This window comes from Alternaria dauci, chromosome 4 (genome assembly GCF_042100115.1).
Source record: "Alternaria dauci strain A2016 chromosome 4, whole genome shotgun sequence".
Classification (NCBI taxonomy): Eukaryota; Fungi; Ascomycota; class Dothideomycetes; order Pleosporales; family Pleosporaceae; genus Alternaria; species Alternaria dauci.
This window is the reverse complement of record NC_091275.1, coordinates 1101227-1122651: the sequence shown is the minus strand read 5'-3', so window position 1 is coordinate 1122651 and position 21425 is coordinate 1101227. Positions and strand designations below refer to the sequence as shown.

Below are 21425 nucleotides of genomic sequence, written 5' to 3'. Positions count from 1 at the left end.
TACACTTTAGCCAATCGGTATTGCATTGGCAAATGGTTCAATATGTCTGTCAAATCACTTGATTGTGATGGCCGAGGTGGTGTCTGCACTCGACTTGCACACCCGAATTTCTCTCACTTACATTCTAGATTCCATTTGAAGAGAGTGGTTATCCAAAAGCATGTTATGTGGATGGTAAGCATGGTTCCGCACGAATTCTAGTAGAGCAGCGGCGAGGCTTCAGTAGAACCTGCCATGCCTCAATGTCAAGCACACGCAGCAGATCTTGCTTTCTACATGGCAGGCTGCTCATGCCAGGCTACACAGTAAAGGAAGCTTCGATATCTGAGTAACATCCAGGGCTCTTAGAAGGGATTATGGCTCACTCTTAACACTCAAAAGCTTCTCAATACCACCTCATTGTCCCTACACTTACCTACGAGACGCCTCAGGATTACTTACCTAGGTACCATTCTTCTGTTGAGCCTTCCTATCAACACAACTCAGAGAACACTCTTCAAAGCAAGATGATATTTAGCATTGCCACTCTATCGTTCGCCACTCTGTTCTCTCAGCACGCCTCCGGTGCGCCGTACCCACGCCCAAACTCAACATTCCTGGAGAGCCACACAATCTGTAACTCGGCCGCTCATCTTTGTGGGGGCAATCTCACTACTACCATGCCTCCTACTTTCCACTCGACCGAATACATCCGCCACGAAGTTTACCCAGCCGATCTTAGCGTCCTCAACGCGCGCTACCCCGATTACGATGCCGACCACCTACATCAAGCCAAGCAGTTCTTCATGCTACGCCGCCAATTCAAGGATTCTGGGGAAATCGCTACGCGAGTACAGTTTCAGGGCCTTCCCGAAAGCACATCGAACTACACCTGTCGTCTAGAATTCGTCCTCCCACACCCCGAACTCCAAAAAATCTCCGGCCCAAACCCAAGCTTCAACGTATACCAAGTCGAACGAGAAGCTGGTGCGATCGCCACATGGAATACATATGAGGGAGAGAAGGATGCCTTGTTCTTCGGTACGGTCAATGGTCAAAGCCAAGCGCTAGAGAGAACAAGGAGTGTCGGCGGCGTCGCGGCTATCGATGAGACAGCATGCAACGAGACGTTGTCATTTCAGATGGCTATGATGTACGACAGTCCGTCTGCACCAAACTACTGGGAGTTCTCCAATGTTGGACCTCCTGCGTTCCCGGTGCAGGGTTTCAGGATCGTGTATGGGTGCTGAGTGAGACACCGCATTTGTAAGCATAGCGACGAGGTAACAACAGCTATTCGGTAAATCAATATCCATGTTATTAGTGCTTTGATTCAACCTCTCTGTTCTTACGGTGTCTGTTTCAAACTCATACGTGATCGTGCGTTTCCACTTGTCTCTCACTATAGCGCACATTGTGGATTACATGTTACACTCTCCTAGGGTTCTGAGCAATCTTAGATCTTGGGGATGAATAAACACACTTGGGCATAGTAGAATGACGAATACTTGACGAGGAAGCATGGATGCATGTTAAGAAAATGCCTGGTTCCATTCTGTTTTCTAAGAGATTTCGACTGTGTAGGACAGTTTGACACAGACGAGCTTGTGCGTATTTGATGTTGTTGCAACTTATCCATATCGAGAAAGCAATTACTGCGAGTGACGTCATGTCGGGGTGACGATTACCCGCGTTGGCTCGCAAGGTTTACCCAGTTGGTGCCACCTAAGCCTTCACGACCGCGTGTAAATCCTTCTCATGCGGATAACCCACCACTAAGATGACCTTAGAATCGTTGAGGATCAGTATAGGCGAGAGGCTTCATGCGATGTTTGGGACTATTCACGTCCAAGGGCGTCAGGCTCTCTTCGACAATATAGGTAGCACTGGCGCCGTGCTTGCTCAGGACGGAACATCGTTGTGCATTCTTCTTTTCTTCGAGCCATGACCGCGCAAACTCCTTTGGAAGATGGCCAATTTATCCCAGAAACTGTCGCACAGCATTCCATGCTTCAGCAAGCACAGGCCGCGGCCGCGGCTGCAAGCCAAACTGAGAGCGCAGAACCAACGAGACAAGACGCTCTTTTGCAACCGACCGACCTCCTCACTCCCGATGTGAAAGACGATGAAGTCCCACCCCCTCCATACGGCGAAGTCTATGGCGAAATCCATAACGAAAAAGACGGCTTCGGCACCAGCGCATCTGTGACCGATGACGGTCGTGTTAATATCCGCATCAATCAGCTCAATCGTCGTTTATCTCAGGTCTTTAATCCTGCTTTACGTGACCACCTCAAAAGTGTCCAAGAAAGCAGTTCGGCTCCTCCCGCGTATGTTCCGCCCTCACTTGGAGGCGAGGGGACTCCTGCGCCTCCGCGCTTGAACATCGTTATTCAAGTTGTCGGCTCGCGTGGAGACGTGCAACCCTTCGTTGCCCTGGGAAAGGTTTTGAAAGAGACCTACGGTCATCGCGTACGTTTAGCGACTCACCCTAATTTCAAGGAATTTGTGCAAGAGAATGGCCTGGAGTTCTTTAGCATCGGTGGCGATCCTTCCCAGCTGATGGCATTTATGGTTAAGAATCCTGGATTGATGCCGGGCTTTCGAAGTCTGACAAGCGGAGATGTTGGTCGGCGAAGAAGAGATGTTGCTGAATACATCCAAGGCTGCTGGCGATCGTGTTACGAAACAGGGGACGGCATCACCGACGATAATGCCTCAGATCAATCCGTGAACGACGCCGGTTCCGAAGCTGCAGCAAGATGTGGTCCATTCGTTGCAGATTGTATCATCGCGAACCCGCCGAGCTTTGCACATATTCATTGCGCAGAGAAACTGGGAATCCCGCTTCATATCATGTTCACTATGCCATACTCGCCCACCCAGGCATTCCCTCATCCTTTGGCCAACATCCAATCTTCTAATGCCGATCCTCAACTTACAAACTACATAAGTTATGTCATGATTGAAGCTCTTACGTGGCAGGGCTTGGGCGACATTATTAACCGATTCCGTGCCAAATGTCTTGGTTTAGATCCTGTGAGTATGATTTGGGCCCCTGGAATGCTTCAGCGTCTTAAAATCCCTCACACATACTGCTGGTCTCCAGCATTGATCTCGAAACCAAAAGACTGGGGTCCTCATATATCTATCTCAGGGTTTTACTTCCTCAATCTGGCCTCTAGTTACACCCCTGCTTCTGATCTCCAGGCATTTCTCGACGCTGGGCCGCCTCCCATCTACATCGGATTTGGAAGTATCGTTCTGGACGATCCAAACGCCATGACGGAACTCATCTTTGAAGCTGCGCAAAAGATTGCTGGCGGTCAGCGCGTCCTACTTTCGAAAGGGTGGGGAGGCATGGGTGCAGACGAGCTTCATGTACCTGAGAACGTCTTCATGCTAGGTAATGTGCCGCATGATTGGCTATTTAAACATGTGTCTTGTGTGGTTCACCATGGCGGCGCAGGAACCACGGCGGCAGGTATTGCAGCCGGTAAGTACATCATCTACGGTCAATATGTCAGCCAAATGTTGACCCAGTGTAGGTCGGCCAACGTTGGTCATCCCTTTCTTCGGGGACCAGCCTTTCTGGGGTGCCATGATTGCGCGATCTGGTGCCGGTCCTGATCCAATTCCGTACAAGCAACTCACGTCAGACAAACTAGCAGATGCTATCAACTCCTGCTTGAAGCCCGAGAGCCTGAACCGCGCCGAAGATCTGGCAAATAAGATCGCAGCGGAGCGAGGCAGCGATGTAGGTGCCCAGTCATTCCATCAGTATCACGAAGTTGACCGACTGCGCTGCACACTTGCACCATCTCGGGCAGCCTCGTGGCGCATCAAGCGCACCCAGGTCAGGCTGAGCGCTTTTGCTGCCTGCACTTTGGCGAACGCGAATCTTTTGGACTTTCACGATCTGAAATTCTTTAGACCACAGGAGTACTGCACAGATGAAGGTCCCTGGGATCCTGTATCTGGGTTCTTCACAGCGACCTGTAGAGCATTAGGTAGCATGTCCATGGGAGTAGCTGATCTCCCCTCGGAGACGTTTAAGGCTGTTCAAGCCCCTTTCAGATATAATCGATCGCAATCTCAAGCATCAGTACAGACTGTTGCAAAGAGCAGCGAGCCATCGCTTTTAAGAGAGGGTTCGGCAGCCGCAGCTATGCAGCAACCTCTTACTCGCGCTCAGACTGTTCCCGACCTTCCTAGTCCACCATCTCGTACCCCAAGTATAGGATCAAGCTCTTCGTCGATTCACAGAGACCGCGACATGATGAGCCCTACCGGTCTACGTACAAGTAGAGGTTTCGGGCGTATCGTTAAGGAAGGTATACAATCACCTATGAACATGTCGGTGGGTATCACCAGAGGCTTTCACAATGCCCCTAAGCTCTGGGGCGACGACACTGTACGCCCCCAAGAGAAGGTCAAGGATCTCAAGTCAGGCATCAAAGCAGTGGGAAGAGAGTTTGGATTTGGCTGGTACGACGGCGTTACTGGCCTAGTTACTCAACCCTGGAAAGGTGCTCAGAAGGAGGGTACAAGTGGGTTCTTCAAGGGAATTGGCAAAGGCATTGGAGGATTTATTGCCAAACCGGGCGCTGCCCTCTTTGGCATTCCCAGTCATATGATGAAGGGAGTGCATAAGGAGGTGCAAAAGCTATTTGGTAACAACGTGCAAACTTACATTGTCACGTCCAGAACAGCTCAAGGATATCAAGAGTGGTTGCAGAGCTCGGATGCAGAAAAAGAAGACGTTATCAATCGGTGGAAGATGATCCAGAAATATCTGAAGAAAAAGCACAGTGCGGACGAGATGATCCAAGATATGTTGGACACACAGCAAAAAAGGAATACGGATAACAGCGAGATCTACCGAGACATTGGAGCAGCTGCAAGTCCAGCCCAGTCCGCAGATGATCTTGCCCAAGACCCCGGAAATGATACGCTTACCACGAGAAACTCGCAGTACCCATTGCATACCGCTGGCACAGAAGAATCGCTGGGAGCGGCTGAGACGGGTGACACCATCCGCCAATCAGCCCAAAAAACGTCACGCATAAACATGGAAGAGGATTCCAGTATGGGTGCGATGCAAGAAAGTGCATCTCCGCTTCACCAACAACAACCAAATGATTCAAATCAGCAGGTAGACCAGGATTTACTCACGGCAATGGCGTCCAGCGAAGCTGAAGCCCAACGATATGCAAGAGAAGCTTTAGAATATGAGGAACAGCTGAAGCAAGTTATGGCACAGAGTCTGATGAAACCTGGGCAGGTGGGTGGCGACAGTACACGAGAAGATCTCGATGTTGAGGGAAGAAATGGGATGACACAACGAATAGCAAGGAAGGCGGTACCCATGGCTCCCGGGTCGTCAAGTGTCCAACCACCCCCTTCGTATGATCATGGCCACCTCGCGGGTACTACGCAAGAAGAGTTTCAGGCACAGCACCAAGGGGAGAAGACAGCACAAGAGAAGACGGAGGAAGAGATTGTGTTGGAGTATGTGAAGAAGCAGAGTCTTTTGGAAGCTCATCACCAAAACAAAGGCAAAGGTCGCGCTGTAGTAACAGAGGATGATGAGGAGGAGGAAGAGTTGCAGAAAGCGTTGAACATGAGTATGCAAAAACATGAATGATATGCGGAGCGTGGTTAGGAGCACGCTTCGGCCATGCTGTCGGCCCTGTTCACTCGGTATGATGGTATAGAGTCTGGTATGGAGTGTGATGCGAATACATTGGTCTTGGTCGTCATATCCTTCGTATACTATATATACAATATTGATACATGCCGTTTTTCGTACAATTCGTTCGTCATCTACGCCTTTGCAGTCTCAGTCGCCATCATACGGCTTGGCGCTTTGACAAGGCTGGCTTCGTCTCCTGGGCTGCCTTTGAAAGTCCATGTCCCATTCGCCACCTCATCATCTGTAGCGTTATCCAACCTCTTGAGCTCTCTCCTCATGTATCCCACAATTTGCGCCAGCTTCTCAAAGTCGACGTCTTCCTTTGCGCCGAGCAGATTCCTCCAGACGGCCGCCGCAAGCATAGCGTCTCCCTTCATCAAGCCCTCGTCGTAGGACAGGAGCACGGCACGCCATTGTGAGAACATGTCCTTTAGGTGCTTCTGACGCAGCGAATTGGCGTTGAACTTGTGCCATATCACGAGACGGTCCTCGGCGGCGTAGAAGGCCTGGTTGGTGAGGTGCTGGATCCACACAGGCGCATGCGACTGGGGGAACATGCGGAAGCGGACTTGCAGCATGTACATGTGGATGAAGGTGATTTGAGCCCAGTTTGAGAAGGTCGGCTTGAGTCCCAGGGCTGTGCAAGTTGTCAGCGAATGCCTGTCTGTCGTCATTTCCAGCACCTACTGTCATACCACCAGCCCTCGCCCTCGCCCAGATGCACACCATTCTCGTCGACTGGTATCTCACCGCGCTTCAGTAGCGCCTGGGGTATCTTATATTCACCCGGCTTTGTGCATTCCTTGATGAGGTCTCGTGTTGCGCCGTATGCGACGTAGGTTTCGGTCATCAGCGGTGCCTTTTCGCGCAGCTTCTGGGCGAGCCCAGTCACACCAGACGCAACAGCGGGATGCGGCTTCTTGATTGCCTCAGGCCTAACGTCGGCCGAGAGATTTTGCGACGCATGATGTGAGGTCGGTGTCGTGGTAGAAATTGTTCGCCGCGCTTGGCGGAGAGATGCTCCATGGGTCCGCTACGGCAGTCAATATCCGCTCTAGTCATGCGTGGTGGCTATGTACCTGTAGGAGCGAGGAAGAGGATCTCAGGAGGGCCTTGGAGCAGGCTGTGCACGTGTAGGTGGACGACATTGCTGGGGATGTGTGTTGGAACGGGCGTCTTTGGTCGGCAGTCAAAAAGTCGCGAGTCGCGCCCTCCATCGATGACGGCACGACCCCGGCCACCAACACCACCAATGAGCATCACCACAAAGCACCTCCGCAGCGGGCAAATCCACCAGCACCGCCAGGACGGGCTCATACACGGAAATTTGCGCAACACATCTTTCCGCATTCTCCTTAACCGGTTGTGGCGGAGCTGCCAGTGTTAATTCCAATTGTCTTTAGGCCTCCAGGCGTCCAGTATCGTCGAACCCCGTATACCAAGCTGGAACATTAGCTACTGCATGTGACCGAGAAGCTTAGTATGGCTAGTTCCGAGGAGCAGGTGCGCCAGCGAAGCGATATCGCCGCCGATGCATGACCCCTTCTGCAGCCTTATATGCACTCGTGCAATGCGAGCTTTTGCTCCCAATTGATCGTCTCCAGGCTCTCATCACCAAGTTCAACGCCACTTGATCATGGCATTGTCGGCTGCTGCAACTGGCTCTCGAGCCAATCGCCGAGACAACACCGTATACATCGATGTGCTCAATCCGCCAGTCTTCTACACGTCTGGAGACTGCATCCAAGGCAGACTACTCGTGGAGTCCATGTCGCGACCTAATCGCATAACCATAAGCTTGAAGGGCTTCTCTGTACTCCTGGATGACATGGCCAGGAGTATCCGAGTCGACTTCTACGGAACTTCCCAAGACCTCTACACGTCCACAGGCGATGACTTCCAGCGTCTCCCCAGAAACAAGAAGGACCCCACCAAAGTTGAACTGCCTTTCTCCTTCGACGTTCCGCAGCATGCAAATCTACCTCCACCAGCCGAGAGACTCTGGGTGCATCCAACGGATTCTTATAACCACCCACGATTTCAGCACTCCCCAGGATTTCCACTGCCACCAAGTCTTAGCGGCCCTACCCCCACAAGTCCACAGGTCTTGTACCACTTGGAAGCGTACATGGAGTCCGATGTACCGAGAAGGGAGCCTCTGAAGATTCGACAAGAAATCAAATATATGCCATTGGCCCCAGACTTTCACCCGGCGCTCCTCCAACCAGATCTGAACTTCGGAAACAAGTTGCCGAAGCACTATAGCCGCCAAAAGTTGATCCGTTCACGCAAACTGTTCCCAGATCATAACGAAAAGCACAGCAAGCTGGGAAGATTCAAGGACAAACTTGTCGATCATGAAATGCTCTTCGGTCTTCAGAGCTTTGCAGAGATACCCTACGTCCAGTTCAATCTATTCGCCACTCCTGCTAGCGTTCTGATCCCTGGTTCCATGGTTCCAGCCATCGTAACAGTGCAGCATCTAAAACGCTCAGAATCGCTTCCCTATCCTCCTGATCTCTTCCTCAAACGCTTGAAGGTTCAGCTGAATGCTATGACAAACATATTCGTGCCTGGTGAACAGTTTGGGAGACACCCCACCAGGGCGGTCAATACCACAGACAAGAAGAACATTGTCCTCTGCGACGAGAAATTCGAGAAAGAACACGAGCTTGCGCTACACGATGGACTCAATCTTCTGGATGTGGCAAATATCGAGGTCCCAAAAGACATAACCCCAAGCTTCACGAGCTATGGCATAAATTTGGAATACGAGCTGCAGATTGAAATTACAGGCAGATGTGCGGATCGTGAATGGACAGGCATTGCTTGCACCCAGCCTGTGCAACTCGTCACGAACTGGAAAAAGACTCCCAACGAAGCCATCAACCCCTTCCAAGCAGGTCCCGAGCCAGAGTACCAGGAAGTTGATCCCATGGCGCAAGGCTACAACGTGGAATCAAGCCGGCAACCAATAGAGCTAGGGGTAGATGCTCCAGCATATGAGCTTAGCTCAAGACATATGGCGCCACATATAGCAGACACCGTACCACCGCCAGAGTACGACGTATCGCGCTGAGCTTTATCCGCGTTAGTCCTCATATCAGAAATTGTGCAGTCATTCCTAGTCCTTTGGCGTATCGATATCAAAGAGCAAAGGTCCATTCGTCCTGTATACATCGACCATGCCTGAGTTTCAGTCGAGTTGTAGTCATGTGGATGACCAGAGAAACTGCAAACCACGATACCGGCGTCCTGGAGCTCCCTATGCTATGTGAGAAGCTGTCGCGAGTTGTTCGCCTCGTCAGCATATATCCACCATCACAACTGGGACCGTAACCACAATATGTCTCATGACACCTACCGTGCGAGGTCAAATTTCTGAACATATTCCCGTGCGTTATCAGGTCGATTTGCTTACCACCTGGCCCAGTCAATTGGAAAACAGCACATGTTCTTGTTTTATTTGATACACATCGAAGCTCCCAGAATGATCAACGGCTTGGACACATGTCGAGGTCTTGACTGTGTTAGGAAACAACAGTAGACAAAGGCTACGTCTATGCATTCTTCAACGACCAGTAAGAATGAACAAAAGCAATTTTTCACGGACATGCCAAGGTGCCATGTTGGGAGGGGGATTGATCTCAACATGCGTGGTGAAGTGACTGCAGGGGTTGACCGTTTTGTGTTGCAAATGCGGCGAAGGGCGATCGTGTAGTATGAGCAGGGTGCATTTCAGTTCGAGCGTGTAATTTGCAGGTATTGTTTTCTCGCAATTCTAGTAAATGCGTCACATGCTATGAGCAGTGCGCAACCCATGTTTAATCAATATTCAACCTTTGTAACCTCACTTCTCCCCTCTCGCCTTGTTTCGCTCCCTGCGCCTCTCCCTTTCTGCCTTCCTAGCCTGGTTCAGGCTAGGTGTAAGACCCTCCTCGTCAATCTTCGCCTTTTCCAGACTCTTCTCATCAACCTCGTCCAACAAGAAGCGTCCCATCATGCCATTCCTCCATTTCTGTATCATCCACAGCGATGTCGCTTCTGTGTCTATGACCCCGCCCTTGCCCAGCCGACCAGTCTTCTTCGCAATCTCGGACAGAAGCTCGATGATGTCGTTGGTGGGCGGTGCGTATTCTGAATAGAGCGTAGGCGACTGGAGGTTGAGGTGGTAGAGCAGGTAATCTGCAAGCATGACGGGTGCAATGATTGTATCTTTTACAGAGCCGCAGAGTGCCAACTTCATCATGGCTTCCGCGTTGGGAACGTATGGGATGAAGACACCGGGTGTGTCGAGAAGATATACACCTCCTCCAACACCCTGAAGCTTTTTCTTCGCCCCAGCATCCGCTGCTTCCATATCGTCTTCGCTCGGTATGATCTTCACACCGCTGCTACTGACTTTACGCGTCACACCGGGTTGAGCGCCAGTAGCTGCGACCTTGCCTTTGCCGATTCCCTGCGCGCGCAATGCATTAAGCAATGTGGACTTGCCCACGTTGGGCATCCCCACTACCATGACGCGGTGGCCGACCAACTTCCACCTCTTCTGCGCATGCTCTCTCAGGATATCCAGAAGCTTGATAACACTCTTCCGGCCACTAGTCTCGCCCTCTGCCTCTTTGCCGTTCCTCACAAACATGGTCGTTGTAGGATGATGCCATTTCGCAATGACATCCTCATTCCGGTTGTCCCGAGACCCACCACCCAGGTCCCTCTTCGTATAGACTACCACTCGTTCTTTCCCTTCGAGTGCATCTTCGAATAATGGGTTGCGCGAGGTGAGCGGTACACGGTAGTCGCGGCATTCGATGACCAGGTCGATCGACGACAGAAGCGATTTCATCTTCTGCAGGCCGGATTTGTGGTGGCCCAGGAAGTAGGACCTGGGCAGCGACGGGATTTGCGGGAAGGCATGGCGGGGGATGAATGACATCGGTTACATTGGTATTGGTGAAGAGGTCGATATGGCCAGGATGGAGAGTGGAATTATTTCCAACGCGAGTCAAGCGGCGGCCGCATCTTGGCAAGCATGACTAGCGCAGTTGCAAGTCTCTAGCTTCCACGCCTGCCTGCAACGCTTTCGTTACCATCGCTCTTTTGTGTTAGCATTTCACGTGCAATTTCATCTTACTTGGATGCTCTCTGGCAATTGAAACCATCTCCTTACTTTACTACCCTTGATGAAGCCGAGCTTACTGCAGACTGCCGTGCGTCCTATGTCTCAATGGCGTCAGCATCGCACCCTAGAGCACTCACACAACACATGGGCCACGAACAAAGTCAACTAGACCAAACAGCGTCCCCAAACGAACCATGGATGACCCCATTGAATCCTCAGCCATAGTAGTGTGGTACATGTATGCAGTCAGCATCGCTTCGCTCTCCGCGGAATACCCGCGGGTCTTGGCATTTCCCTCAAGGTACCTAGGTAGGTTTCCCAAACACCCAAGTCGATCATAACTTCCCACTTGGATAATGTGTTGTTATTTCCACTTCTTCGATCTCGTTGTGGCTTTCCATCTGTCGCATTCATCTTCCGAATTACCCACCATGCCGGCTTCTGGCAAACGAGAACGTTTCAGTCGCAAAGGACAATATTCATGTAACCTTTGCCGTTCGCGCAAGCTTCGCTGTGATCGACCGCTACCATGCACAAGTTGCAGATCTCGAGGCAAGACATGTCAATTCGATCCTACTCCTGCGGAGCTCAAAGCCCAAGGCCCTCATACACCTACTTCAATCGAGGTCATGCCCAAGTACCAACCATTAGAGCGAATTGTGACGGGGAGTTCGCCTGTAACAGAGGAATCCGAGCTTCTGCATGAGATCAGTATGCTTCAGACTCGTGCGAAAGAGTTAGAGCGGCATATTGTTAGGACTACTGTCTCCGCTCAGCATCTAGGCCACAGTAATGGTGAGACCAGCTTGTCACAGTCCGGCCTCAACCTCGCGGAAGACTACCCTGAGATGATCGGACAACCTGAGATACTCAAGGTAGACGACATCGTCGGGCATCTCAAGTGTGTCTCGATGGGGCAAAGCTCTCTCGAAGCCTTTACAGATGAGTTGGACTTCAATATTGGAAAGATTCGATCAATACCACAAGCACCCGCTTACACGATACGAAATGGAAGACTGGCGCCCTGTATATGGCTGCCAACACAGGAGGAGGCCATGAAGCTGCTCGATTACTACGTCACAGAGCTCAATTACATCCAGCATGTCACGCACTATCCCTCGTTAGCAGCTACGTTTGACGAAGTGTACCGCCAGATCGAAAGTTTTGAGCCTGTTCAGTCTGGTAAAGTTGTTCTTCTGCTTGGTATCATTGCTCATACGACGTATGCATGGACCGCGCCGAAGAACTTTGAAAGCGAGCGCCCCTTGTTTCTGTCTTCGTCGCAAGCCCGCTCTCAAACACCTATTTGGATTAAAGCCGCATATACAGCACTCAATGCTAGTCAAGAAGGCAGTGCGTTAGTCATAGAGACCATACAAGGCCTCATCGTTCTGTCATATGTTATCTGCAGCATAGAGGGTGTTTCATTACGATACCGGTGCTTGATATCGACCGGGTTGTTGTTTGGCCGTGAATTGGGTCTGCATCGAAGCGATCATGAATCCAATGCTACTATGGCAGGAACACTCAAAGTTGAGATTGGTCGTCGTGTTTGGTGGTATTTGACTGCTACAGATTGGTATGCTCGTCCAAAGACAGTCAAACAGTAAGCGTCTACAGAATGCTAAGACCTTCTTCAGGCTACTCGCGGCAAGATATGGTGGGTCTGGCGAAGACGTATACCAGTCTAACCCACTGCATATGAGCGCGGACAAACCAATAAATATTAACGACATCGACTTGACCACCGATGAGCCCCAGCAACCCCGGCCACTATCACAACAGACAGATATGTCGTACTTTCTCCAGCGCATCCGTCTATCAGAGATCTCACGTAACATTGTTGATCAAATCAACTCCGACCCATCCAACCGCTGCGCCAACATTATGGCAATGGATCACCAGCTGGTCGAAATTATGAACGAAGTTCCTGCATTCTTGCTGTTAGACAGCTACCAGAACATGACCGTCTATACAACTTCGAACCACTCATTCGTCCAAGCCTATCTCCTCAACACTCTTCTCCACACCCAGCGCTGCAAACTTCATCTAGCAACTCTCACGCGCACCTCCACCATGGACTCAACATACGCGTCCTCTCACGCTGCATGTCTCCAGTCAGCGCGCCAGCTACTTCATATCGAAACAACATTCCTACGTTCTCAACCTCCCTTCGCGAGCTGCCCCCAACAACCTCCAGCCGGTCTGTACGGTATCTTCATCGCCACTATCACCTTGCTCATGGATGCTTGCCTCAACAAACCAAGTGAACTATCAGTCGCGCTCCAAGAAGGTGACCTAGTGCAAGGTCTACGGATGATAGCAAATGCGAGAGAAGGTTCACTGGCAGCGGCGGAACTATACGAATCGCTTATGCAGATCCTCGGGAGATATACAGATACGCAACACCCAGCAGAGCAAAACTCGAGTGCGGCAAGCAACCATACTACTGCAAATACTGTCCCAGGTTTACCCTCGGATGTTTTTCGAGAACAACAATCTTCTTCTTCGCAAATCGATGACGTAATACATCTCGACCTGGTTGGATGGGATGATTTGTTCTCCAGCGTTTCTTCATCGCCGTTCTTTTGAGTTGCTGCGGAGGTCATCACGTCAGAAGGAGCTACAAGGACTGAACATCTTCAGCATTTCATGTTCCACAGTTTTGTTCTGGTGTTGGCTTGAACTAGCCAGATGTCATCTACCACCGTACTCGACCTTCAGTATCGTCACTGTTCCCTTGGACGCCACATCATGCCAACTACCAAACATATCCGAATCGAGCAACCGACAACGAAGAGCAACACAATAGCAGTCCGCCACGACGACGACAAGAAAAAAATTACCACAAAGCACTCAATGTTATCATCCACTTCTTAGCGCCAGGAGATATCAAGAAATTGGTCGTGGAACGTCCCAAGGTGTATTGTCAACGTTAGCTTAGCACTCCTCAGTCTGAAGAGTCAAACAGCACGCGATGGCCCCAAGCTCTTCAATTTGGTTTCCAGTCACATCCTGCGACACCTTTCGGGTACATCATGCGTGATATATCTTCAAGTCGCAGACACTAAGCGACAACCAGTACTTAAGTTCGGTCCCTCGGCTATGGTGCGAGATCGAATCAGCCTAGGTAGTGCATATTCGCGTCAAAGCAGCTCGTTCAGACCCTTGAACTCCTTTTCTCTGCCACGTCCTACCTTACCTCCCACTCTGACTGCTACATCCGATGCACATGTTGTCATGGCTGGAAGTTGACAGGACGAACACGGAACACATGCGTCACAGCAATGCAACCATTAACTTTGTCCGTGCATGGTCTACTATCAATTACCTCAGCACGCGTGTTCTTGTCACGCTGCTTCTATTATTCTAAAAGCTATGAAATGTTTTGCCACTCTATTACTTCGCTCTCACATCTGAGAAAAGTCAGTGATCGTCTGGTCTCGTCAGCAACGCAACGGCATCTTGCTTCTAGTACCTTCACCTGGCAGCGATCCAACGCTACCTTCCCATTACTTAAGCCGTCACCCTACTAGTATCCATCACTTCTACACTATCCTCTCCATTCTTTCTTCCCAGTCTTCCACCATTACACTTGCATTGCCCAAAGATCCTTCCTCGACTGCATCCTACTTCCGTCTAGAAGAGCAGATAACGGATTACGAGAATGGCATCTGAGCCTCTACTCAGTTACGAAGAGTTCCAAGCTCAATCCCACCGATTCAAACCTGTCCCTAAGTACGATGCGGCTACCGAAACAAAGACCCCGCATGCCTGGTGGGACTTAGATCGAAACACGATCCATGCGACCCTCAAAGAAATTTCGGAAAGAATTGCCTCATGCACTGAGAAAAAGTCAGGACTTGACAGAGAGCTTGAACACGTCGCAAAGACTGCTGCAATGCTAGAGCAGGTCGAGCGTGCACCCGCCATCAAAGTCGCCCTTATCGGAAACCAAGGAGCTGGCAAAAGCCTTCTTATCAACGCTCTTTTCGACTGTACCGGTCTATCGTTGACGGGAGCGAAAGGGTTTGCATGTACAAGCTCTATCGTCAAGTATGCATACGGACCAGGCGATAAGTTCTCCGCAGAGGTACAGTTTCTGAACGCGAAGAAACGCGAAGAGATGGTTGATGAACACATCCGCTCCTACATGGACTATCACAACGACCTGGAGGATTCGGAAGATGAAGGTCATCCTCGTACTAGATCTTCCAAGCAGGATGAAGTCGACAGAAAACGCAAAAAGACAGCTGAAGACTTCTTTAGTACCATCTTTGGATCCAGGGACGACTTTCTCACTGCTTGGAGTTCAAGTCCCGTCAATACTCCCGAGTTCAAGAGCTTATGCCAGCTCAAGTGCAAAGAAGCAATGCAAGATCAAGACATCAACTCCAACAGTATTGCAATGTTCAGCAAAAACACCCCAAAAGAACTCCTAGATGTCATTAAACCATTTCTCTCTGATGTTGAAGGCCAAATTTGTCTTTGGCCTATCGTCGACCACGTTACTATTCGATTGAATCATCCCCTTCTACAGAATGGTCTGGAGATCATCGACCTGCCAGGTAAGTTAGAGATTTGTGGAAATACGATGAATTCCGATAGCTAACATATTTGCAGGATCTGGTGACATCAATATGTCACGAGCGCGACATGCTGATGAGATCAAGGACAGTGTGGACGTTGAGATCATCCTAGGCGATACAGTACGCATCGGTACCGACGAGATGGTAATCAGTACTGCCAGAGCTGGTGTACTCAATCATGGCGCATCAAAGGTCAAAGTTGTGGCGACCAAGATCGATGTACGTACCAAAAGATCTCTGTTGAAACATACTACTAACCCTTCTCAAAGTCAATCTCGGACGATCAGTTGGCACATTGTTCTGGGCCAGTGTATGACGAAATCAACATTCGCATGCAGAAGGCTGATGAAGATGGTACAAGCGCGGAAGAAGAGGGTGACGATACCAAGATACTGCATATCAACCGCTACAAGTTGTATCTTCAGCGCTACAAGAAGGCGTACATGATCAAAGAGCGTGCAGAGTCCATATCCAAGATACTCGGATCAACACTCGAAGAGCTAACATACAATGAATCCGTGGAAATTCTGCACACCTCTACAGCAGATTACATGATATGGATCAAGACTGAAAAGATCGCATTCGACCGCCAGCCCGCACTGTCTCCTGAAGATACCGGAGTGCCTGCGGTACGAAGGTTTTTCTTCAATCTACCGGCTTCCCAAAACTTGCGCGACTACACACACCATATCAGCACCACCGTTCCCGCATTCATCGAAAAACTGAAACGAGTTGTCACTCAGTCGGATCGAGATGCCGGATTCAAGACCATCGCCGACGACTTTGATGACCTTCGCGGCAGATGGGTAGGCGATCTAGTCAAGATGCTACACGGGACCTATGCGACCTACTCAAAAAGCAGTGTGGCAAAGCTTGAAAAGGACAACAATGCCTACAAAGAAGCTTTGAGTAAATATATCCACAGAAACTGGATGGATTTGAAACCAACAGCTTTCAACAGACTCGTAAAGAGCAGGGGCAACGTTTCTAAGGGAACCTCAAAGGCCAAAGGTCTGGAAAACACGGTGAACTGGAACGCGGAGCTCGCTGAGATACTAAAGCCGGGATTTCAGAAATGGTATGCCGCGCACTCAGAACAGTTGAGGAAACTGAGAGCTGCACTGCCACTAAACATGGATGTCTTTTTCAAGAAGACGATAAGCTTGATGAACAACTCGGCCGCGAACCTGATCACAGTGGAGAAAGCCAAGCGCAAGTTTTTGCCAATACGACAACGCATGAAGTCGAAAGTGCTCGCCATGATGGACGAAATGATCATCGAAGAGAAACGCCTACTACATCGGGCTACATTGGAAGATGAGCGTGAGAACAACATGATCTCAGCTATTACAGACGAGATATATGACGATGTTTTTGCGGCCACTCCTGAGCTCAAATACACCGCCAAAGGGAAGAAGCGATACGTGGTGGGGGTCTTGAAGTTCAAGAAGGAACGCCTGGAAGCACACTTCCTTGAAGCAGAAAACCATTTCGTCGACTGAGCCATCGCACTCTTCAAGAAGCAACTTGACGAAAAGATGACTGGTTTGATCGACAAGCACTTCGAGCGAATGAACGCAATGTTTGACGAATTTAGCAAATACCTTAGGGATCATGCTCCAGTCGACTACTTGATCAGCCCTTTGGGCGAGCAAGTCCGGGAACAGCTGGAGAAGCACATTGTCTTCATCGAGAGTAAAGCTCAAACTCTACACGAACTTCTACCCAAGACCGCTGCTGAAGAGGAGGGTGACTCTACCGCCAATGCAGAGCATATCAACGATCCTGGCGAAGAGGTCCTGGACCTTAGCTACTTTCTCGAGAGGGTATCTAAGCCAAAACGCAAGGCTTCTGAGACTGCAAAGTCTGCAACCAAGAGAATCAAGCACGAATACGATTGATTTTCTGGATGAAGTACACCGATCTGCCGCATGGTTCACGCGTAACTTCAGCCTAGGCTGTCGGTTCGACCAGATTTCCTAGGACTTACTCATACGAGCAACCTAAAACAAGACTCTACTTTGCACAAAAGCCGAAACCCGTCTATACACACCACATGAACTTTCCCTTATCTACCACGAGGGATTTCAATCGAACAAAAAGCGAATCTTTTGCCGTATCACCGACTTTCTTTCCCTGATCAAAGCGAACTACCATTCTGCAAGCGGATGCATAATCGGGAGTGAGGAATGCTTTTATTTGTTTTGTTCTCTTTTCTGATTTCTATTGCACTCCATTTCTTTTACTTTTAGTAGGAGCGGCGACTAAGCTACAGGCTTCTTGGACTGGCAAGGGATTGAGTTGTCCCAGTCCCAATGAGCGTCCAGATGGTCAAAGTCCTCGTAACACAAAAGTTTTCTATCATCATACTTTTTTTTTCATATAGCCCTCTCCAGAAATATCAATCCCGTTCATACAAATTGTCGTTGAGTCCTTACCAGGTGCTGATATTTGCTGATTTGATGACGCTCACTTGACTACTCCCCAGCCATCTCAAAGCTCGTCTACTTCGTTGAAGCCCTCGGTCTCAATGCAGTTTGTTATGAGAATGTGAGATCACGAGAATATACACGAATATCAGGACGTCAAAAGAATTTCCGTGGCCTTGCAGAGCAGTAGGTGAGTTATCTACCCCTAAAGCAAACGTCTCTCTTGCTAGACATTAAAAACACATGACAGGGAGGTAGTTCCATCTCGACAGTTGACTCCCTTCATGGGTAAACTTAGCCGTGGTGATCGGGTGCATTGGCAGATGATATAAAAGGCTGCAACAGTATGCAATCTCTTAAGTCTTTCCCTTGGGTGCTAATGTAGACTGTAGCGTATAAGATGATCGACTTCATACGTGTTCAGAGTCACACGCGTATGCGGCAACGACGTCAGAGGAGTTCGGCTGCAGTGGAGAATTGAGAGGGATATAATAGTGCTCACTAATAACAACATGTGTACATCCTGCAGAGAAACCATAAAAGGAGAGTACCAAAACATACAGTAACAATCCCCATGTCCTACTCCTGACCTAGAAAAGAACACCGGTATCATATACTCAAAGCCTGGCTCGCGGTAGCCACTGAAGTCGTCCACTTAAAGGCATCGACACCATGCTGCACCAACACAACAATGGGGCGTTCTACGCGCCGTCACCCCACAGGCCAACGACCTGCATGGCAAAAGCCACACCAGCCAACCCAGTCTTGATCCACTCAACCTTCTGCTTCCTCTCGACCGCCAGCCGGACCTGCTCACCGTTGACCTCATCACCTTGGGCCTCCAACTCCATTACTTGACGCTTCTCGTCACCACCCGCCGTGAAGCTAACCGCATAGTCGACACCGGGTCCCGAGACGAATGAGAAGATGGATGTGTAGAGTAGGTAAGGGTGGCGGAACCGTCTTGGTGACAGGCAATAGGCGGAGAAGAGGGTGAAGGTCGTGATGTGGCGGAGGTACGAGGAGAGGTTTGTGGACTTGGTGGAGAGATAGTTTAGAGATGTTCGGGCATTGATGGCCGTGGGGAGGGCGAGGAGAGCGGGGAGAGCGACTGTGGAGACGGTTGCCGAGACGCCCTGGGTGGAGTGTTAGTGCTTTCACATTTTGGTGCGCTTCTTTTTGCGGTTCAAGGAGTTGATGTTCCAATGGGAGCTCCAGCGCTTGATGCGGGGAGCTCGAAGCCTGAAGTGGCGGATATCTACTTACCGTCGCGATTCCCAGGGTGATTGTTCCGACGAATTTACATATGGAGACTGTCTGCGCCGCCATGGTGATGGCAATGGAGATTGCGAGAGCTATGTCGGGCTATCTATGGGAGGTTCTTTGTGGTTGTGGCTATCTGCTGGCAATGCACGTCGACGTGCCTGCAGCGACTTTGACGATTGCGGAGATGATGCGGAATTCATCCGGAGCAGGCACTAATCTTTCGGAGAAATCACAATGGGCCCATGCACGTGCCATGCTCCCCCCTGCTACTTCGACAATGCGGAGAAGAGCGACACATGTCAAAAGGTGCTGCACACCACTGCAACCCCGGAAAGGGATCCGATCCAAGGTCTACTTATTGCCAGGACGCTCCTTGCTCCATCTTCGCTTCTTGCACAGCTTTTCAACCCATAAAATGTGTCCGATGCGCGTACTATGTCGCTCAGGACGAATCGCAAGCAGTAAGAAAGTAATCTTATCCGTGGTACCTCGGCATTCCAAAGCACCGCCGCGTATCCTACACTCCTCCGCACAACCTTACGGCCATAGCTTTCACTCGACGTGAGCATACTCGCTTATCTATACTCTACGCGCTTCATCTCCATCCACTTTGCGAACACTCACTGCTGTCCTCACTCGCTCACTCATTATCGACAGTCCTACCCTTTTCCAGTCCGACAAGCACGATAGCACAGAACCCGCCTGGAAAACACCGCGCACTATGCCTTTGGAGAGATACCAGTTTATGAGCAATGTCTGGAAAGACGGCATCTTCGGTACGTCTCGCGCACAAAAGAGGAAGGGCTTTGGTAGTTGGGATGGCTACAATACCTCGCATCATGCAGCCCTACACGGTGGTGAGAAGCTAACAGAAACACCTCAGACAACAAAGTCGTCTTCTGCACAGGAGGCGCAGGTTCCATCTGCTCCGCCCAGGTCCGAGCCATGGTCGCCCTAGGAGCAAACGCCTGCATCATCGGCCGTAACGTAGAGAAGACAGAGAACATGGCCAAAGACATCGCAACCGCACGCCCAGGCGCAAAAGTCATCGGTATCGGCGCAGTCGACGTCAGGAAGCCCGAGCTCCTTGCACAAGCCGCAGAGCGCTGCGCCAAAGAACTCGGCAGCATCGACTTTGTCATTGCAGGCGCAGCGGGAAACTTCCTTGCGTCTATTGAACAGCTCTCGCCCAACGCCATGAAGAGCGTCATCGATATTGACGTACTGGGCAGCTACAACACAGTCAAGGCTACACTGCCATATCTCCAGGAGTCAGCGGCGAAGTACAAGACGGACGGTTTTACACAACCCGCCAACGGAACAGGTGGACGCATCATCTTTGTGAGCGCAACTCTGCATTACCAAGGCTCGTCCCTCCAAAGCCACGTCTCCGTCGCAAAGGCAGGTGTAGATGCCATGGCCGTGTCTGTCGCTATCGAGCAAGGTCCCAGAGGCATTACATCCAACATCATCGCCCCAGGACCCATTTCTGGCACAGAAGGCATGGCGCGACTATCAAAGTCTGACCCCACGAATTCGCGCGCCAAGAACATCCCAATCGGTCGCTGGGGCTCTGTCAAGGAGATTGCTGATGCCACGGTTTTTCTGTTCTCTGATGCTGGTAACTTTATCAACGGAGAGACGATCGTTGTTGATGGCGGTTCCTGGCACACGGCAGGTGTCGTCGGTGGCTTCGAGTATCCAGACTTCTTACTCAGTGGAGAGGCTGTTACGGGTGTAGCAGGAGGAAAGAAGTCCAAGTTGTAAGTTAAAAGCGCAAGAATGTGCCCTGCCAAAAATGAAAGCAAGAAGATTCTTCTACGTGTTAGATACAGTTGGGATGAGTGGAATATGTAACATGATTTTAATTGAACATACGTGAGCAAAGCGATGTTGTATACTCTTCTCTCATAAAAGCAAGAAGAATGGGCATGTACTCTGAGCCTACTTGATGATGCCCCTGCGATGTTTGTCCATGATGGGACGGTGTAAAGACATCCTAGCTGCGGCTCACGGTGCGACTGATTCCATACCTCGGAGCGCTGCAGCATCGGTGCTCGAGCCTCAACGTCCTGAAACAATGAAAATACCCCGATTATGCCGGTTTTTGTGCTCAAACCCTATCTAAAGCGGACCGAGGTGGAAGCTTGAGGAAAAGGAATGTAGAGCTGAGCGGGACGGCCGGGTCCCAGTGCTGCAATCTCACGGCGCATTGGAAGACGTGCTGATGTGCCTCCATCTGAGGCCTTGGGCGCGAACAAGACCGGACGGACATTGTAGATGTGCTTCTGTCGCACCAGCTGCTTTGGCAGGCACCGTATCCCAAGATGATGGCAACATCCAAG

General features: G+C 50.4%; 9 protein-coding genes across 9 annotated transcripts; 6 read left to right on the top strand and 3 right to left on the bottom strand.

The window, feature by feature from the left end:
- Window positions 1-506: 506 nt before the first annotated feature.
- On the top strand, window positions 507-1229 carry ACET3X_004950 (uncharacterized protein; the record flags this gene model as incomplete). Its single annotated transcript, XM_069451101.1, has 1 exon — window positions 507-1229. The coding sequence occupies one exon, from the start codon at window positions 507-509 to the stop codon at window positions 1227-1229; it is 723 nt and encodes a 240-aa protein (XP_069306994.1).
- Window positions 1230-1986: 757 nt separating this feature from the next.
- On the top strand, window positions 1987-5626 carry ACET3X_004949 (uncharacterized protein; the record flags this gene model as incomplete). The annotated part of the gene is made up of 3 exons (XM_069451100.1): window positions 1987-3385; window positions 3449-3475; window positions 3528-5626. The coding sequence occupies 3 exons, from the start codon at window positions 1987-1989 to the stop codon at window positions 5624-5626; spliced, it is 3525 nt and encodes a 1174-aa protein (XP_069306993.1).
- A 179-nt stretch (window positions 5627-5805) lies between these two features.
- ACET3X_004948 (uncharacterized protein) lies at window positions 5806-6822 on the bottom strand (the record flags this gene model as incomplete). The annotated part of the gene is made up of 3 exons (XM_069451099.1): window positions 5806-6311; window positions 6362-6707; window positions 6754-6822. The coding sequence occupies 3 exons, from the start codon at window positions 6820-6822 to the stop codon at window positions 5806-5808; spliced, it is 921 nt and encodes a 306-aa protein (XP_069306992.1).
- A 488-nt stretch (window positions 6823-7310) lies between these two features.
- On the top strand, window positions 7311-8753 carry ACET3X_004947 (uncharacterized protein; the record flags this gene model as incomplete). Its single annotated transcript, XM_069451098.1, has 1 exon — window positions 7311-8753. The coding sequence occupies one exon, from the start codon at window positions 7311-7313 to the stop codon at window positions 8751-8753; it is 1443 nt and encodes a 480-aa protein (XP_069306991.1).
- Window positions 8754-9524: 771 nt separating this feature from the next.
- ACET3X_004946 (uncharacterized protein) lies at window positions 9525-10610 on the bottom strand (the record flags this gene model as incomplete). The annotated part of the gene is made up of 1 exon (XM_069451097.1): window positions 9525-10610. The coding sequence occupies one exon, from the start codon at window positions 10608-10610 to the stop codon at window positions 9525-9527; it is 1086 nt and encodes a 361-aa protein (XP_069306990.1).
- Window positions 10611-11425: 815 nt separating this feature from the next.
- On the top strand, window positions 11426-13388 carry ACET3X_004945 (uncharacterized protein; the record flags this gene model as incomplete). The annotated part of the gene is made up of 2 exons (XM_069451096.1): window positions 11426-12375; window positions 12437-13388. The coding sequence occupies 2 exons, from the start codon at window positions 11426-11428 to the stop codon at window positions 13386-13388; spliced, it is 1902 nt and encodes a 633-aa protein (XP_069306989.1).
- Window positions 13389-14463: 1075 nt separating this feature from the next.
- On the top strand, window positions 14464-17286 carry ACET3X_004944 (uncharacterized protein; the record flags this gene model as incomplete). Its single annotated transcript, XM_069451094.1, has 4 exons — window positions 14464-15364; window positions 15420-15604; window positions 15655-16812; window positions 16906-17286. 4 exons carry the CDS (start codon window positions 14464-14466, stop codon window positions 17284-17286), a joined length of 2625 nt encoding a protein of 874 aa, XP_069306988.1.
- A 999-nt stretch (window positions 17287-18285) lies between these two features.
- Window positions 18286-19252, bottom strand: ACET3X_004943 (uncharacterized protein). The gene is made up of 2 exons (XM_069451093.1): window positions 19081-19252; window positions 18286-18950 (listed from the first exon to the last, which is right to left on the bottom strand). Exons 1-2 carry the CDS (start codon window positions 19141-19143, stop codon window positions 18516-18518), a joined length of 498 nt encoding a protein of 165 aa, XP_069306987.1. The 5' UTR covers window positions 19144-19252; the 3' UTR covers window positions 18286-18515.
- Window positions 19253-19801: 549 nt separating this feature from the next.
- ACET3X_004942 (uncharacterized protein) lies at window positions 19802-20847 on the top strand (the record flags this gene model as incomplete). The annotated part of the gene is made up of 2 exons (XM_069451092.1): window positions 19802-19856; window positions 19964-20847. 2 exons carry the CDS (start codon window positions 19802-19804, stop codon window positions 20845-20847), a joined length of 939 nt encoding a protein of 312 aa, XP_069306986.1.
- Window positions 20848-21425: the final 578 nt, after the last annotated feature.

Excerpts from the sequence above, each read along its gene's own strand:
- ACET3X_004943 (XM_069451093.1), bottom strand. The coding sequence starts at position 19,143 with ATGGCGGCGCAGACAGTCTCCATATGTAAATTCGTCGGAACAATCACC. Across the intron at positions 18,951-19,080 it reads TCACCCTGGGAATCGCGACG|GGCGTCTCGGCAACCGTCTC; the intron begins GTAAGTAGATAT and ends CACTCCACCCAG.